General features: G+C 34.0%; 2 protein-coding genes across 2 annotated transcripts; one reads left to right on the forward strand and one right to left on the reverse strand.

Annotated features, from left to right (window-relative positions):
* The first annotated feature begins 460 nt into the window (after nucleotides 1-460).
* On the forward strand, nucleotides 461-14,653 carry LOC108951960 (uncharacterized). The gene is made up of 3 exons (XM_065151643.1): nucleotides 461-874; nucleotides 2,836-2,897; nucleotides 9,275-14,653. The coding sequence occupies exon 3, from the start codon at nucleotides 9,317-9,319 to the stop codon at nucleotides 14,261-14,263; it is 4,947 nt and encodes a 1,648-aa protein (XP_065007715.1). The 5' UTR covers nucleotides 461-874; nucleotides 2,836-2,897; nucleotides 9,275-9,316; the 3' UTR covers nucleotides 14,264-14,653.
* An 825-nt stretch (nucleotides 14,654-15,478) lies between these two features.
* Nucleotides 15,479-18,841, reverse strand: LOC135638133 (nascent polypeptide-associated complex subunit beta-like). Its single transcript, XM_065151096.1, has 6 exons — nucleotides 18,697-18,841; nucleotides 16,989-17,056; nucleotides 16,661-16,809; nucleotides 16,526-16,582; nucleotides 16,338-16,376; nucleotides 15,479-15,927 (listed from the first exon to the last, which is right to left on the reverse strand). The coding sequence occupies exons 1-6, from the start codon at nucleotides 18,802-18,804 to the stop codon at nucleotides 15,767-15,769; spliced, it is 582 nt and encodes a 193-aa protein (XP_065007168.1). The 5' UTR covers nucleotides 18,805-18,841; the 3' UTR covers nucleotides 15,479-15,766.
* Between the last annotated feature and the right edge of the window lie 311 nt (nucleotides 18,842-19,152).

A 19,152-nucleotide genomic window follows, 5' to 3' on the forward strand; every position in this document is an offset into this window, starting at 1 on the left:
CCATCATATATATACCACGTGCCGAATATATATATATATATATATATATATATATATATACGTCGGGAAGGTTTCATCATATAATAAAATGTACTTTGTTTTGACGGTGATGGATGCGAATAAAAAACTATGACTATCAAGCGAACAAAACAAAGTAACCTGCGTGCGAAGGATCTAAGAATAATATATATATATTTTTTTTTAGGACGACGACACCTTGCGTAAATCATGTATGCATATTAGTACTTAAACGGCTGGCTATCAACAATTGCCATGATCCTTTAAAGGAGATTTGAGTACATTGCAAAGCAACAGCAAACCATTAATAATTTGCTTATCTTCAAGTTACTCAAACATCCTCCTGACAAAATCCAATGCTGATGCTTTACCTTCGATAATTCATCATGCTTCCTTCTTCTTCCAACAACGTATTTTTCTGGCAAACTATTCTTGTTGATCCGTTGGTGGCTCTTTAAGATTTGTTCATTGCTTTTGATACGACCTTAATGCCCAACCGAAACCCTTCTTTAACCACCTCCCTATTGCTACCAAGCAAAACACAATCTCTCCTTCTTTCTTGAGCTTCTTTTCTCTGCCCTCTTCCCCAAACAGTTGACTTAATGCTTCTGGAAAGGAACAGGAGAGTTGAAAGAGAAGCTTGTCGGGAGGAGGAACCAGATGGCTACAAAGTCGCGTTTTTCTACGGTCATCCGACCGTCTCTTCCATCTATCTCTGTGCTCTGTTACGACATACTTGCCTTGCTTGCTTGCACGATCCTCAAAGGTCTTCTCCTTCGTTCTGGTGACGGGATTCACATGAAGCTAGTGATTTCTTTCCCGACCTGAAGACTCCTCTTTCTTGCGGCCGTGGGAGGTTCGTTTATAGTTCAACCACTTACTTGGTTCGATGGGTTCAAAGATGGATCTTTTCTGATAAACAAGTGATCTTGATGGGTGTTCTCCGCGGATTTTATCTCCAACTACACATAATGCTTGTCGAGGTTTTTTTGGCTTAATTTGTTGAATGCCTTCTCTTTAGATTTTTTGGGGAAATTTTTTTTGTTTGTGGAATCAGTGATGGAGAGGTCTGAAATTGATGGATCTTTTAAGTTCAAAAGTGACTTGAAATTAGCATGCTCCTCGTATTGGCTTTCAATCCGGTCTTGATAGGTTCATCAGCATAAATTAGCATGCTCCTTGTTGTTACTATATTCTCTTCACCTGCTTCATCTTTTTCATTTTTCGCTTATTTCATAAACAAGTTGCAAGTCTGTATCTTATTGTTTGTCCTTCTTTCAGAAACAAACAAACAAACAAACATGTGCTCCCATTGCATGTGTGTTTGTAGCTTTCTTATTAGTTTACTGGTGCCAGAGAAGGATTTTTTTATAGGAAGGTTTGGTAATAATAAAACACTAATTCCCTTTGGCAATTTGTGCCTCTTTTTATTTTTTTTTTCTTTTTTCACATAATGTTTCCCCTTCGTATAATAGATTTGATCTCCATACCTTTCAAATATTTTTTTGGAAGGGATTTGGTATGGACATTGTCTATTAAATACTTAATCTGTAATTCACTCTACTGTTTATTTCCTAATCAATATTCTCTTATTAGGAACTTAAATTTCAGCAATTAATACTTATTTCCTACCTTGAATACCCAAAATAAGGAATAATTAATTATTTTCAATTAAAAATAATGAAAAAATAAAAATAAAATTATTCCTTATTAGAAAATATTCTCATCTCTATGAGATACTCCTTTTCATCCATTTTGACGACCTTGTGGACATATTAGTGGAGATCATTGGCTCTACGTAGGTTCTTCTTTTTAATTTGTTTAATTTAAATATTTTAGTTGTTTAATTTCATATTCTTTAATTAACAAAAGGGTATGCTGTATGCTTTAGATTTAATTAATTGTTTTATTTTTTAACATAACATATAAATTAGTAAACACATTTAATGATGTCCATACCTTCTTCACATATTAATTTAAATTGTTGATTAATGCTAACTTAATTATTTGAATCATGACACTGAATGATTTTCATGATGTTCATGCTTCATATGTTTAAATTAGATTATTGCTCATATTAAGATTATCCATCCTATCAAAAGATTTTTCATGTCTCGAGACCATATTTATAAATTTTTATGCCTTTAACTTCTTCTAGTCTCCAATGAGCTTCAATGATGGGAATAAACACAATATTAATCCACTATTATAGCATATTGGTTGCAGGAATTATCATGAACTGCGAAGAAGTAGATGCCGAGGTAGTTAGGTATATCGGATTAGTTCTAATCATCTGAAATGGATTGTTGGAATTATGTTCAACATGGATAAATTAAGTTCTAAGTTATGCTTCTCAGCTAATTAATTGATATTGGTTCAATTTGAAACAAACATTTTAAGAACCCATAGATTCACAACTCAATTAGTTACGTTTGAGTTGAAATTATTTATTAATTTAAAGGTGATTTGTCAGTTATGATTAAGCAATGATAGAACCATAATTTAGATTCAGGATTCATATTGATTTAATTTTGAGAAGCATTTATTTCTTTTTATCTTAAGGAAAATCGAATTTGGGAATCAAAGGACTTAATAGGGGAGAAATGTAATCGCTCTAATTTTTCTTTCATAACTAAAATGATAATATTTATTTCTTAATTTACATGCCATTGAGTGGAATTTTATTTTGGTAGTTAATACATATTTCCTACCTTGAATACCAACTTAGTTATTGTCAACTAAAATAATCACAAAAATAAAATAAATTATTATCCTTTTCATCCTCTTTATAAATTGTCTGACCTCCTCCCTTTTCAGCTATCGTGGCTAAGGGATAGATTCAATCGTGAGAAGAAACTTACGGCGATCATCAACTCCAGGTAGGTTCTCCTTTTTCTTTAATTTAAATTCTAATATATTCTATTGACTATTTAATTATTCTTAAAATTTTGATATTAATTAATTTCGGAATTTCTATATGAAAAAAGGATACAATGCATTCTTTTTATTCAATTAGTTGTTTTGAAATTTCGTATCGTGACATATAAATTAGTTATTTAATTATGTTCATGCATTCATTTGTTAGTTTAAATTAGTGATTAATATTAATTTAATTATTTGTTTCATCATATTAGAACCTTCAAACCATATTTAATGATTTTCCATGATATTCGTATCATTCTGCATTTAAATTTGTCTTGAGGGAAAAGGTTTTGAATGCTATAAGCCATTATACATCTCAAGTTGATTAGAGGATCAAACCAAAAGAGTATTTTCAGAAGACTTAGATGATATCATTTAAGGAATACATATAACTATAAAACTTATAATTGGAGATTTACATTCTCATGTAGAAAAAATATATAGTGAATTTATAAGGGTGTGTGAGGGCCTTGGTTGTGGGGAGAGAAATGAAGAGGGTGGTATGATTTTGGATTATTTTGTATTATCTCATAATTGTAAATACTTACTTCAAAATAGATGAATATTTGATCACCTATAAGAGTGGTCATATCTATCATATAGACTTTTTTCTCAATAGAAAGTTAGATAAAATTATATGTGAGAATTATAAAATGATACATGGCAAAAGCTTGATGAATCAACATAACTTGATGGTATTGGACATTTATTGTTATAAATGGTAAAAGAAAAAGATAATAGAAGAAATTATGAGGACTAGATGGTGGAATTTTAGTGATAATAATGTAAGAATTTTTAAGAAATGGATCGAAAGGAAGGCGACTTGGAACATAGATGGAGATAATATTAATATTATTTAAATTATAATAGCCAATAAGATTAGGAGCTTAATAAAGAAGATTCTTGGTGAAACATAATGTAAAAGTATAGTTTTAAGAGAGAGTTGGTGGTGGTGTAAGAAAGTTCATAAAGTAATTTTTATTAAAAGATCATCCTTTAAATATTGGAAAATTATAAAAATGAGAAAAAAATTTAATGATACATAAAACAAAGGCTAAAAGAGCTATTAGTATGATAAGAAATAAAAGATTATAATTTTTATAACAAATTAGGTATTAAAGATGGGAAAAAGATATATACTGAATCACTAATGATAGGGAAAGGGAGTAAAATAATTTCAGTAATATTAGATACATTAAAGATCAAAGAATACTTGTTAATGATAATGAAATTATGGAAAGAAGAAGAAATTATTTTTATAAATTATTTATTGAATAATCTATGAGTGTATAGATAATAATGGTAGATTTAATAATTATACATTTTATTTGTAGAATTAGAGCTACTGAAGCAAAAGATATCTAAAACACATTGAAAATACTTAAGATTGTGAGGTGTAATGGTATCTTTTTTATTGAGGTTTGTAAAAAGATTTAGGAGACTAAGGAATATCTTAGTGAACTAGCTTATTTAACAAAATTTTGAGATTTAGAAAGATGTTTGATGAATTAGGAAGAGCTTTTTAGTGTCAATTTAAAAGAATCAGGGTAACATACAAAATTATTTTAATTATAATAGAATTAAAATCATGAGTCACACTATAAAACTTTGGGAAAGAGTTATCCATATTAGAATAAGATTTCAAATAAATATCTTTAAAAATTAATTTAGTTTTATGCTTAAAAAATAAACAATAGAAGCAATTTATTTATCAAGACAACTAATGGAAAATTATAGAGAGAAAAAAAAATACCTATATATAATTTTTATTGATTTAGAGAAGGTATACGATAGAGTTTCTAGAGATTTATTATGGTGAGTCTTTGAAAAAAAAAAAGTGTATGAACAAATTATATTAATATTACTAAGATAATGTAACTATTACTATAAGAACTATATGGAGTTTGTCTAGTGAGTTTCCTAGTTCCTACTTTTTTACATTAATAATGAATTAAGTTATTAGTCATTTATACGATAAGCCTCTCATGGTCCATGCTATTTATTGATAATGTTATGCTATGCAATTTCGAATGGTACCGTCCAGTACGGGCGGTACGTACCGGTCTGACGGCATATCGGTACGCGGATCGCCCGCTATTGGACGGATCATGCTATAGTGCTACAGTAATACACTGTAGTAATGCTATAGTGTTACACTGTAGTAGTAGTGTTACAATGCTGCAATAAGAGAAAATCGCTCGATAAACCTTGGTGTACCGTTCGGTATACCCTGGTGTATCGCTTGGTACGCCGGTACCGTACCATACCGAGCCAACCTCGAAATACTGGTACGGTACGGTATTGCATACCTTAGATAATGTTATCCTAGTTGATGAGAGTCAAGATAAATTTAATTCTAAACTTGAGTTGTAGAGGCATTCTTAGAAATTAAAAGGTTTTAGATTAAGTATGACTAAAACTAAATATTTGAGATGTAATTTTAATAATATTAAGTTGGATGAGTAAGAAGTTCCACTAAGTAAAGTTTTAGATATCTTGAATCAATTATTAACAAGATAGAGAGGATAAAGATATTTTTCATATAATAAAAATGAGATGGTTAAAATGGCGAGAGGTATTAATAATCTTAAGTGATCATTGTATACCTTTGAGATTAAAAGAAAAAAATATATGATAGTTGTTAAACGTTTTATGGATTTATTTGTTGAGCACTTAAGAAATAACAAAAATGTTATATTGTTAAGATGAGAATGTTGATGTGGATGTGTGGAGTTAATAGGAAAAATTGGAAAAAAATATCATTATTTGTGAACAATTAGCTATCACTTCAATCGAGGATAAAATGAGAAAAAATTATCTAAGATGATACAAATGTGCATAGGAGATGTACAGATACATTAGTTAAAAAAGGTGAAATGATTAGTATCAATGGTATAAGAAGAGGTAGAGAAAAGATTCATGATGTCGATCCCAAATAGTTGGTACTTTATGATTTTGTCGTTGTCATATTGTAATGTTATTGTTGTTCTAAAATTTTGTGATTGATGTCTTAAGATTTTTCATATCTTTAAACTAAATTTAACATTGTTTATACCTTCATTGTTATAAATAATTGAAAAAAAAATACTGATGTCATTAGGGGCACTGTTGGGACAGTCATTAGGGGTATTTAATCTAAAATACCTTCATTGTTATAAATAATTTGTCATCTTTGATTTTGTTTGGGATCGACTCCAAACCATAGTTATTGAAACTAAACTGAATCGAGTGGTTGGATCAAAAAAGGGGGAATTGAACCGTTGATTAGTCTGATTTATTTATTAGATCCATTATGTTAAAAAATCGAGATGAACTATTTGACCGACTAGTTTTTGAATAACCAATGTAAAATAAAATCAATCCAGTTTTGTAAATATAATTAAAATTAGTTAAATATTCTTTTTATTGTTTAATAGGATATTTAGGTAAAATTTGAAATGAAGGTTAACATGAAATCTTTATTATACAATCACTTCTCTTTTTGTGTCACCCTTTCTTTTATTAGAAACCTCTCTCCTTCGCCTCCTCATCTCCTTACGACAATTGTTTTGTCTTTACCCCTCCTCTCATATATCTTCTCTTTACCTTTTTCTTGCTTAAGTCACCAAAATGAACATGATGAGAATAAACCAAATGTTGCAATAGGATAAATGAACATTATTTTTAAAAAATTCATATGCATATGTTATTTAAGTCATGACAACTATATCGGATACCTTTTTTATTATGTTGAACAATCTATTTTGAGTTTGATTAATCAAATTACCTTTTAGATATTGTCACTTGTTATTTAATTTGGATAAAAGTTTACGTCTATAATTTTGGTTATAATTTTTATTTTTATCATATTGTATGCAATCGAAGTTTTGTTTTCATTTGTCTAAGGATTGATATTTTTTAATAATGTTAATATTTTGTGTTTTATATAAATTTTTAAATAATTTTATATATTTAAAAATATTTTAGATTAAATAAGGGGTTCGACTAATTGACCCACAAGTCCTACTAGTGACCCAAGGCTTGGCTGGGTCACTTTTTGATTCGATTTGGATAACTATTGGTTGAACTAATTGGTCGGAACGAACCAGACCCAACTCACGTTAGGTTCGGCCTAACCTACACCAACATTGTTGCTTGTGGCTCGGTGCGACCCAATGACCCAGTAGCCATACAACCTAGTGTAGCCCTAGCATGGTCCGATACTATGCCGATAGCCTATTGCAGTCCAACCCAAATCAGCCTGAGTTTGGCTGGTTCATGTTAGTCCAAGGTGTATCCAGACTGGTTTTGATCTATTCAGACCAGTTCAGAGGGTCTTTGTATAGATTTAAATCAAATCAAGTTGGATTCAGATGATTTCTGACTAATTCTAGCCAAATTTAAATGATTAAAGTAAGGTTAAAATTGAATTTGAATTATTTCTGTTCGATTCAAATAGGATTTGGGTAATTTAAGACTCGATAAAGCTAATTCAGCTCAAATGAGGTAAATTGAACTCAGGTTTAGGCCAATCTCCGAGCTAGTAGGCTTGATACCCATCTATCTTTCGATCTAGTAAATTTAAAGGATTTTATTTGATGTTCTATGATAAATTTTTATAGTTAAGGTATCTTTCATCAAGGTTGATATTATTTTTACCATGCATATGACACATGTGGCTATGATGGAGGAGCAATTTGAGTTGGATCAACACCCCGTGAAAAGAGCTAGGGCCTATCACAGTGAGGAGCTGCAACTAGATTGAGTCTTCCATGCCATAAACTCATAAAGAAAGCATGATCTACAAGCATTAATGGAAGAATTACAAATAAATGAATAAAATATATAATGATATATTTGAGAACATTTATTTTTCAACCCGTGCAAGCATGCTACTACTGGTAGGCAAATCATTTTGAGAATATGCAAACCTTTTGAGGATTTATGTGCTGTCAGATATATGCTAGATGGTTTCTCCATCATTGTGAGGAAATATATGTCCCTGTCTCCTAAATGAAGTGTAATATGATGAAGGGTAATATGAGTTCCTTTTGTTAGCTACTGGGAGAATATAGAACTATCATGTCGAGTAATATATCTCCATCCCGGGAGAGTGAATGTCAGGTGTCCAATCTTTATGCCTATGTACTTTGTGGATGTCATTCCATAAATGTGTTTGTTTAAGTTATGTTCCATAAGACTAACATATGATGATTACTTTCTTGAAAGAATTTTGAATAATTCTTGTGTTTTTATTTCATTCATGATTTTCAAAAGAACTGATTTATGTTCTTTTACGAGTATTCATGGCATATGAAATTTTTAGTAAAAGATGATTGACAATGTTACATGAGTACTGAATCTTGTCTGTATGATTCTGAAATTTTTGACAAGATCCTACTCATTATGGTTGTTGAAATGATTTATTTTTTTATTCCTTCCTTTTTATTTTTAGATGGAGGAAACTCAAAAGATTAAGTTGGAATGATGATTTGACACCAAGAATTAATATGTTCCAATAACTTTTTTACTTCACCTATAGATAAATGATTTGATCTATGTTGTAATAAATATGTAAGATATTGAGAAAATACATTAAAAGAAAAGGGCTCTATAGTTGTAGATTTTTAAAGAGATGTTTATGCATGAATGAATTTTCTCATTGTTATATGTAAACAATAATAAAACTAGATATCTTTGTACAGTTGCAGGTCTTTATACTCATTCTCTCATCTTTTTTCCTTTCTGTTTTCATTCCTTCCATAATTTCTTTCTTCATTTTTTTTGCATTTGTCTCTTACTCTCTTCCATCTGGAATAAAGGATTGATGACAAAATTGGGTCATTCAAGTTTAACCAAATTTGTTCAAGTTAGTCTATGAATGTTAATGGGTTATGCACCATTTGGCCAGCCAATTAAACCTACCTAGTTGTGAAACATTTCATGTATATGTTAAGTACCACATGCCATTAGTCCTGAATAAATGATCAACAGATCAAGAATAGATCATTTTTTTATTGATTTAGTTTACCTTAGTTTATTCTCTCTCCCTATACAGCAAGATACATTATGAGTCTACTTTTAGTCTTACAAACATTAGTTCTAAGGATTAAAGGTTGCTGCTAGGGTCTGAGTCATTGGAAACAACCTCCCTATATTTAAAAATAAGGTTGTGTATATTGACTCAAACCCCCCTGACCCTGTATTACGGGAGTCATATACACTGAGTATGCCAACATCAGTCCGAAGGTATTTATTTCCCTTTCTGAGAAGCATCAATCTCTTGTAATTTGTACAATAAATGCAAAATATTGCACTACTTTATAAAACTTATGACTCCTTTTCTTAGCTGCAGATTTGCATAACAAAATCACCCTTCCAACCTCATCACAATCCGATGATGACTGAAAAGGCAATGGATAAGTATTCAGTCTCAGTAAATCCAAATGCAAAAGATGGTATGAAGAAGCATTTCACTGGGGCAATGATTACTAGAGGTTCATCAATTCCTTCAACCAGCAAGGAAAAGCCTCTACCTAATTATCTAAGAGCTTATACCAACTCGTGCCATGATTTTTGCAAGTATGGATGGAAAGAACCTCTTAAGACTGACACAAAGCTTCCTTCAGTTCTTCCCAAATTGAATGACAATTTGAAGAAGCATTCAACTGGAGGAATGATTACTACAGGTTCATCACTTCCTTCAACCAGCAAGAAAAAGGCTCTACCTCATTATCTAAGAACTTGTACCAACTCCTGCCATAAATTTTGCAAGGATGGATGGAAACAAGCTTTTGAGACTGACACAAAGCCTCTTTCAGTTCTTCGCAAATTGAACAACAATTTGGAGAAGCATTCAACTGGGGGAAGGATTACTACAGGCTCATCACATCCTTCAACCAGCAAAGTAAAGCCTCTACCTCGTTATCTAAGAGCCTCTTCTAATGCCTGCCATGATTTTTGCAAGCGTGGAAGGAAACAAGTTTTTGAGGCTGAGAGAAAGCATCCTTCATTTCTTCTCAAGTTAAACAACAAATCAAAGAAGCTTTCAACTGGGGGAAGGATTACTACTGGTATATCACTTCCTTCAACCAGCAAGGTAAAGATTCTACCTCGTTATCTAAGAGCTTCTACTAACTCCTGCCATGATTTTTGCAAGTATGGGTGGAAATATGATTTCATGGCTGAGACAAAGCCTTTGTTTTTTCCCAATTCGATCAACAAGTTTACTCTGAGAGATGAGTCATATCAAGTAAACAAATTACATGTAGAAGAGAGAAACCCTTGTGCGATCAAGCTGAAGCCCTCATCTCATAGAAAAGCCAAATTTCCTGATAAACCAGCTGTCAATAAGGAAAAGTTTTCTTCAAAGAACATCAAGGATGGATTTTTAGAGTTCCCTGTCAAGATTAAGTTGCAATCACCAATATCAACACAAACAAGCAGTATATCTAATGATCATATAGTTATTCCAATTTTGACGAATGAAGAATCTCAGGTGAGATACACTAATCCAAGGGATCAAAAGATGAAACAAGTTATCAAATCAAAGAATCTGATCGAGTCACATTCATTTTCTTACCATCATAAAGTTGGTGAACAATCTACTGACAATGGATTTGATGCACGACAGAAGACTGGTATCATCAAGAAGAGGACTTTATCTCTATGGGAAGCCAGTTCATCTTTTAAACCTAAACTGGTTAAGCAAACATCTTTGAAGAGCAACATCACACATAAGATACCAGTTCCTAGTAAGATCACTCCTGTTAGTGCTGCATCTAAGAAGGTCAGTGAGATAACAACTGTAGCATCAAGATCTGTGCTTTCTCCTTCACATGAACCAACTGGACGAAGAAATGGGAAAGAAGTTCTTGCTAAGAGTGGTGAAAAGAAAGATATGCTAGAAAAGAAGATGTTGAAACCATCCACAGCTTCTCCATCTCTCACGTATATTGGTGATGGTGTCTTGAGTTTGAACCACAGGAAACACAAGCATGGAAAGGAAGTGATCCCTGACAAGAATCAAGAAGTTGGAAAAGCCCAATATGATAGTGAGAACAATGAGGAGAAAACATTGTATGTTAATAAGAGACCTGAGAAAGCTGGTTTGGATTCTACAGTGCAGAAATCATCAAAAACAGGGAATGTTGTCTGTGATTCCTCAAAGCAACCACTACTGAAATGTGAAAATAGTGATATGGATTTCCCACTGCAGGAAATGCTCGAGCCGGAAAATGCTGACACCGAGAACATCAATCTTCATTCCTTTGAACTGAATCTTGATCATCAGAAATTGATTGAACAAACGAGTGTTGATATAAATTTTCCAGAGAAGAAATTGTTGAACCCAGAGAACTCAGAGAATGTCATTATAGTGAAGCCAGAAAATGCTGACATGGGTATCCTAGGGAAGAATTTTCTGGAACTAGAGAATGGTAATTTTGATTCCTTTGAGTTGGATCTTGATGATCAGAAATTGCTTGAACAAAAGAATGCCGACATCGATTTCCTAAAGCAAAAATTAATGAACCCAGAGAACCTAGAGAATGTCGATATACTCAAGTCAGGGAATACTAACATGAGTGTCGTAGGGCAAAAATTGCTAGAACTAGATAACATTAATCTTCATTTGTTTGGACTGAATCCTGATGATCAAGAACAAAAGAATGTCGATATGGATTTCTTAGAGAAGAATTTGTTGAACCCAGAAAAGATAGAGAATATCAATATGCTCAAGCCCGAGAATGCTAACATGGGTGTCCTAGGGCAAAAATTGCTGGAACTAGAGAACACTAACTTTGATTGCTTCAAATTAAATCCTGATGATCAGAAATTGCTCGAACAAAAGAATTTCGATTTAAATTCACTAGAGAAGAAATTTGTAAATTCAGATGACCCAAATAACTCAGCATATATTGATTTGTTTAAGCCAGAGAATGCTGACATGGATGTTTTAGGGCAAAATTTACTGGAACTAGAGAACATCAATCTTGATTCCTTTGAACTGAATCCTGATAATAAGAAATTGTTTGAACAAAAGAATATCGATATGGATTTGCTAGATGATTCCTCAGAACTGAAACATGATGAGGATTGGAAAATGGTCAAATTAAAAAATGTTGATATGAGTTTTCTAGAGCAAGATTCGTTGATGCCAGAGGAAATAGATTTCGAGTCCCTGGAAACAGAACCTACCAACCAGAAATTGCTCGAGCTAGGCAAGGATTACATGGATTCCCCAGAGCTGAAATTACTGAAACCAGAGGACATCAATCTTGTAGACACCTTGGAACTGAAATCTGATGGCGCCGATGTGAATTTTCTACGAGAGAAATTGTTGAAATTAGAGAACATTGATGTTGATGCTCTGGAACTGAAACCTAGTGATGACCAACCATCCCAATCTGCTACAGATGATGTGGAAGAGATTGAGGAATCAGAGTCTGCTTCTTCCGAAACAACTGAATTGGACTCGCAGAATGAGATTAAGGAAGACAATGAGATGGATTGCATGGACTCCCCAGAGCTGAAATTGCTGAAACCAGAGGACATCAATCTTGTTGACACCTCGGAACTGAAATCTGATGATGCCGATGTGAATTTTCTACAAGAGAAATTGTTGAAATTAGAGAGCATTGATGTTGATGCTTTGGAACTGAAACCTAGTGATGACCAACCATCCCAATCTGCTACAGATGATGTGGAAGAGATTGAGGAATCAGAGTCTGCTTCTTCCGAAACAACTGAATTGGACTCTGAGAATGAGATTAAGGAAGACAATGACATGGATTGCATGGATTCTCCAGAGCTGAAATTGCTGAAACCAGAGGACATCAATCTTGTTGACACCTTGGAACTGAAATCTGAAGACGCTGATGTGAATTTTCTACAAGAGAAATTGTTGAAATTGGAGAACATTGATGTTGATGCTTTGGAACTGAAACCTAGTGATGACCAACCATCCGAATCTGCTACAGATGATGTGGAAGAGATTGAGGAATCAAAGTCTGCTTCTTCCGAAACAACTGAATTGGACTCGCAGAATGAGATTAAGCAAGACAATGAGATGGATTGCATGGACTCCCCAGAGCTGAAATTGCTGAAACCAGAGGACATCAATCTTGTTGACACCTTGGAACTGAAATCTGATGACGCCGATGTGAATTTTCTACAAGAGAAATTGTTGAAATTGGAGAACATTGATGTTGATGCTTTGGAACTGAAACCTAGTGATGACCAACCATCCCAATCTGCTACAGATGATGTGGAAGAGATTGAGAAATCGGAGTCTGCTTCTTCCGAAACAACTGAATTGGACTCTGAGCATGAGATTAAGGAAGACAATGAGATGGATTGCATGGATTCTCCAGAGCTGAAATTGCTGAAACCAGAGGACATCAATCTTGTTGACATCCTGGTACTGAAATCTGAAGACGCCGATGTGAATTTTCTACAAGAGAAATTGTTGAAATTGGAGAACATTGATGTTGATGCTTTGGAACTGAAACCTAGTGATGACCAACCATCCCAATCTGCTACAGATGATGTGGAAGAGATTGAGAAATCGGAGTCTGCTTCTTCCGAAACAACTGAATTGGACTCTGAGCATGAGATTAAGGAAGACAATGAGATGGATTACATGGATTCTCCAGAGCTGAAATTGCTGAAACCAGAGGACATCAATCTTGTTGACATCCTGGTACTGAAATCTGAAGACGCCGATGTGAATTTTCTACAAGAGAAATTGTTGAAATTGGAGAACATTGATGTTGATGCTCTGGAACTGAAACCTAGTGATGACCAACCATCCCAATCTGCTACAGATGATGTGGAAGAGATTGAGAAATCAGAGTCTGCTTCTTCCGAAACAACTGAATCGGACTCTGAGCATGAGATTAACGAAGACAGTGACAATTGTGAATCTTTAAAAAGTGAACAGAAGAGAATAGTCAGAAGAGATGCGATTGTTCATCATCGGGAAGATGAGTTTTCCATACCACACAAATTAAAGTTTACGAGAGGTAAGGCGATTGAACTTCAGCCTGAAAACAATGGTCCAAAAAGGCTAAGATTCAGGAGAGGAAGAATGGTGGATAGAAACGTCAACAGCAGTCACTTAGAGAGGGAGAACTTCCAAAGGAGTGAGATGGCCGACGTGGTAACTGACTCAAAACCAGAAACTCAAAGCATTGTGCTAAAACACCAAGATACACAGGAGAAGGATGTGCGAGGCTTATTCAACAATGTGATAGAAGAAACCACGAATAAACTAGTGGAGACTAGGAAGAGCAAGGTGAAGGCATTGATCGGTGCATTCGAAATTGTGATCTCTCTCCAATAGAGCAAACTAGAATCTACAATGACATTCTTTTTCTGATAACTGACTCAATGCTAGTAGTAGAACTGTCAGTGTTCACTTCATCCAATGTTGATAAAGTGAAAAAAAATTGTATCATAGAGTAGTAGTGTGGATATACAAAGTATACATGAACTTGGATATGGGAAGATGCTTGTCTAAATATGTCAACATGTTCAGGGAAGTTGGCTCATTCGAAAAGTTCTTGTGGGGTGGTACAAGTGATTCCTGTCATGGAACCTATTCCTGTAATGGTACTTATCCCTTGTAGTCAGTAAGTGCACTGTTCTCTTTGGCGGGACATATTTTCATACTTGTATAGAGTAGTTGTCTTTGGTTTGAGATTCTACTGAATAAGAGGTGCTTTTTCTTTGTTCAAAATATTTGTTACATTGGTTTCAAGTTTGAGATTAATTTAGGATTAGAGCAGGAGTGTAAAGAATTCATATTGAATCTGACTGCTGCGTCTCTTATCGATGTATTAGAAAAGAAGATACTTTTCCTCATTGCTTAGTCGCTACTGAATATACAATAAAGATATTTTAAAATACTTGGAATGTTCTATTGAAGTCAAAAAGTATAGGATTTTTGGGGAAGATAATAGAGTTATAAATTGGTTAGCTAATCGTGTTGGGATCTCCAAATCCAACATCATTTGGAGTTGTTTGATTTACAAATCAAAGACACCAATCATCAATGCTACCACACCAGCTCTGCTTTAGAAATTTATGGATAATGAGTATTTAGGGAGTGATGGCCGCTCCTACTAGCAATAACAAGACAAAATTGATCATTCTATTTATCTTCGTAATGGCATCTTTGAAAGAGCAAAAATATTGGCATTGAGAACATATTTTTTAACTCGTCTAAATTTGCAGATATTAGTTTTAAGGGTCAAAATAGTTCAGTGTGACAATGACCAATAAATTATCTAAATTATCTTTTGCCGATAGCAGAGAATAACCAATAAATTACCCTTCTGATTTTTTTTTTTTTCCAACACAGTCACCATTATGAGGTGTTTCAATAGAGTTACGGTGATTCACTCTGCTGGACCACAGAAATACTGAAACAAACCATCAACACTTACCAACTGCACACCCAATGCAAACATGAAAATCCATGACTATCCATCCATTGTAACTTGCAAGAAACTTTTTATATGGCTCAAACCAGATGGACAGCGCCACTCGTAAACTCTTATCAGGAATTTGCTCAATAATGTAACACTTCAAAAAGTCAATCAAACAGGTACACTATGATGCCTTTGGGCAACTCATGCACAAGTTCAGGTGAATCTCATGCACGAAATACAAAACTAGCCATTACTCTTAAGACATTGTATTGAAAGAAAGAACAAAGGATTTGCTTTTCTAATTAATGATCCATATAACATAAAAGACAAAATCAGCTTCACATGTAGATCACTCAAAATCAGATAACAACTGCATGAAAGGTCTGATAAATTCTCTCGGAAACATGTGTTCTCTAAGAAGCTTGATTTTCATCAGCAGCAGCTTCAAATGTCTCGCCAGGCACCAGCTCAGGGACATCATCATCGTCATCCTGTTTCGCAGGTGCACCTGCACCAGGTGCCTGTTTCTGCAAGTGCTCCGCAAGCCTCTTCAGGTTTTCTAAATTATCAGGTCCTGGGAAAAAAGAAAATATCATCAAAAATTCATGTACTACGTACAAAACAACCAGAGACATAATATCTTGCAAGATGCCAACAACCAGGTTCAGCCATGGCACTAGTTATCCCATATAGCAATGCAAACACAGTAGAAAGTAGAAACAACCACATTTAGTAAGCAACAAAATATTTGACACCAGTAGCATTCATCAACATTTGGGAACAGCAATGGAACATAAATAACATGAATCTAGATGATTGAGCAAGACAAAATGAAAACTAATCAGCATGCACATATTGTATAGAAGCTACACACTCAAGACCACCATAATGTACAATTGCAAGTTAGTAACTTGGCAGTAACAAAAATGCGATAATGAAAGCTAAACACAATGTCCAAACTATAATAACATTAAATGAGAATACCTAGTTGGTTAATGATCCCAGGTAGCAGATCTTGAAGTTCTGTCACAAGAAAATCGTGTGTGAGTTGTCTTAGCTAAGTAAGGGATTCCAGAAAAGATGACAACTAAAATCCAAAAGAAAATTTTCATGAATCATCTCATATTTATCAACACCAGGCCAATCTAACAGATACTCGTCAAGTCACATACTCTTTGTCTGAGGAGACCCACTAACAACCCATGTATTGGCTGCAATTGAAGCTTGCACTGAAAAAATGTGGAAAAATTCAGTAAATCGTTTGGCAATGATTTAGTGTTTCTTTTAATGAATGTGATGTGCTTTACCCTTAGGGTTAACAAATTGAATAACAAGATCATCCTTAAAAATGTTAACTTCTTCTATAGCAGGAATGGCATTCACGCCTATTCTCTTCAAGGTGCTTTGAAGCCTCTTATCATCAGTTGTTGTAGTCTTGTGAACTGCCTTCTTCTTCCTGATCAAAATGCAGACAAACAAAATAAGGCACTTAAAAGTGTTTGATTTAACTGACCTCTAAAGGGTACTAGCATAAATTGCACATAGACAAAATATTTAGCCTCTAATCATTACCACAGATAATCAAACTGGTCAAGGTACTAGTATCTCAAAATTGGCGATAGAATAGAAATAAACCTGCGCATACTGCCCTTTCCCCCAGTGCGAACAGCACCAGCCATCTTCATGAGCTTCTCTACATTCATCTGCATGGAAAAGGAACATCATGTGACATGAATTAGAAGGTACCTTTGTCAAGCATGACTAGATCACATTCTAACTAAATACTTCAGTTATCAGAACCAGTAAAAATAAAAAATAGAATAAGTCAAGGATTTCAAAATTTAAACACTAACGACAGTTGCAAGAATATAGCAATGCGATGAAGTAACACATGCAATCCCGACAATCTAATTAATTTGGCCAAAGATTAAATCAGAATAAACCAAATATTAGGTTTTACTCAATACTATAAAGAGTGAGTCCTAATAGAAGACCCCAACACATGCACTATTTTAATGAAGATATCAAAGTTGCTCAAACTAGAAACCCTCAGTAACAAGGACTAGCTAAGAATGGCAAACATAACATCTTTGTTTTCCTCGACTTCATCACAGAAGATAAAGAAATCACAAATATGAGGATCTCAGCATGGTGACTCATCATTCTTAGATCTATTTTTTTATTTCAACAAACAGGGACAAAATTCTCTAAAATTTCCATTGTTATTTTCATTAGGTTAATGTCTGACAGGAATAATATTCTATGACAAAATGCCTCGTTTATATATATATATATATATATATATATATATATATATATATATATATATAAGATTATATTTTTTTTTTATTTAAAAGGCGGCGTCGCATCGCCTCGACGACGTCGCCTTTTCCTTCCCCATGTGCGACGACATTGCCTCGTTTATTTAAATATATAAATATATATATATATAATCCGAAAAAGGCGACATCGCCGAACATCACCTTTTTCTAAGATATTTAAATATAAATATAAATATATATATATATATATATATATATATTATTTTATTATTATTTTTCGTTCTATCAGGTAACGAGCGGTCCGCGTACCGGTATGCTGTCGGACCAGTACATACCGCCCGTACCGAGCGGTATCATTCGGTATTACCTACCTTGGAACAATGGCCTTTTGCTTAAGTGAAAAAAGATTTGTGGTAAGGGGGTCACTGGGTCTTTAAATATCCATGATTACCTCCTGTAAAAATATTCAGATTTTATCTTTCAACGAAAGAGAGGAGAACGATTTCACCGTTGCCTAGAACATAAGTTCAGGAGCCCATCAAAACCCCAACCACCATAAGCTTGAAAGTCATCTCATTTATGCTAACATTCTTACAGTAGGATTAGTGTCTTATTTAAGACGATCATTATTAGAAGTATTACTTGAAAGAACAATTACACACAAAAAATACAACAAAGTAACATCTGTATAACAACACATAGCTAAACCTCTACAACAAAGCAGCCCAACCCATCTAAGATTCAGCATTTCCAATTGAGCTTATGATCAGAGTTAAGGCATAGTCGAGTGCCAAACACAAAGATCAGCATGGATCTGCCATAAAAGAAAAACAATAAAGTGACTCTAAAGGAAAGGATCCCACTAAAACCAAAGTTCACAAGCAAGAACCACAGCAGAACAGACCGTGGAGGCTAAACCCTTTCCGAATGGTCAGATACTCTTCCATACTCAGAGAAACGGACAAAAACCTTAAAGCTTGACGAATCCAATCCTTAAAACCCTTTCTAACGGAGATCAGATCCAGCGAGATGAAGACATGAATAGAAAGAAGCGGAATTACCTTTGCAACGGTAAGACGGTAACCCACGCCGGAAGAAGAGAAGGAGGAGGAGTGCGCCGACAACGCAACTTCGCTACGAGAAAAGATTGGGTAGGGCGGAGATGACATTGATGCCGCATGGCATGACTAAATTACTGAAGCAACCCCGGAAATGATAGGAATTACGAGATTGGTGTACTACTTTTTGGGCATGTTGGTGGACCCGAAGTCTAAAACTCAATAAGGAACCACCACGTAATTAACGGGTATGGATTTTGGCTCTGCACCCGTTAATCTGCTTTGATTTGAGCTGAGTCATTAACATAAAAACGAAAAAAAAAAATCTAACTCCGTAGCTCTCACTATTCTTTATTTTAAAGTCTGATTAAAAACTGTGAATAAAGTCATAATATGAACAGTTGGTATTTCCATGCGACGCGAGAAACAAAAGTGGATGAAATTGTAGTCGGTACATCC

The sequence above is a fragment of the Musa acuminata genome, chromosome BXJ3-5, assembly GCF_036884655.1.
Source record: "Musa acuminata AAA Group cultivar baxijiao chromosome BXJ3-5, Cavendish_Baxijiao_AAA, whole genome shotgun sequence".
Classification (NCBI taxonomy): Eukaryota; Viridiplantae; Streptophyta; class Magnoliopsida; order Zingiberales; family Musaceae; genus Musa; species Musa acuminata.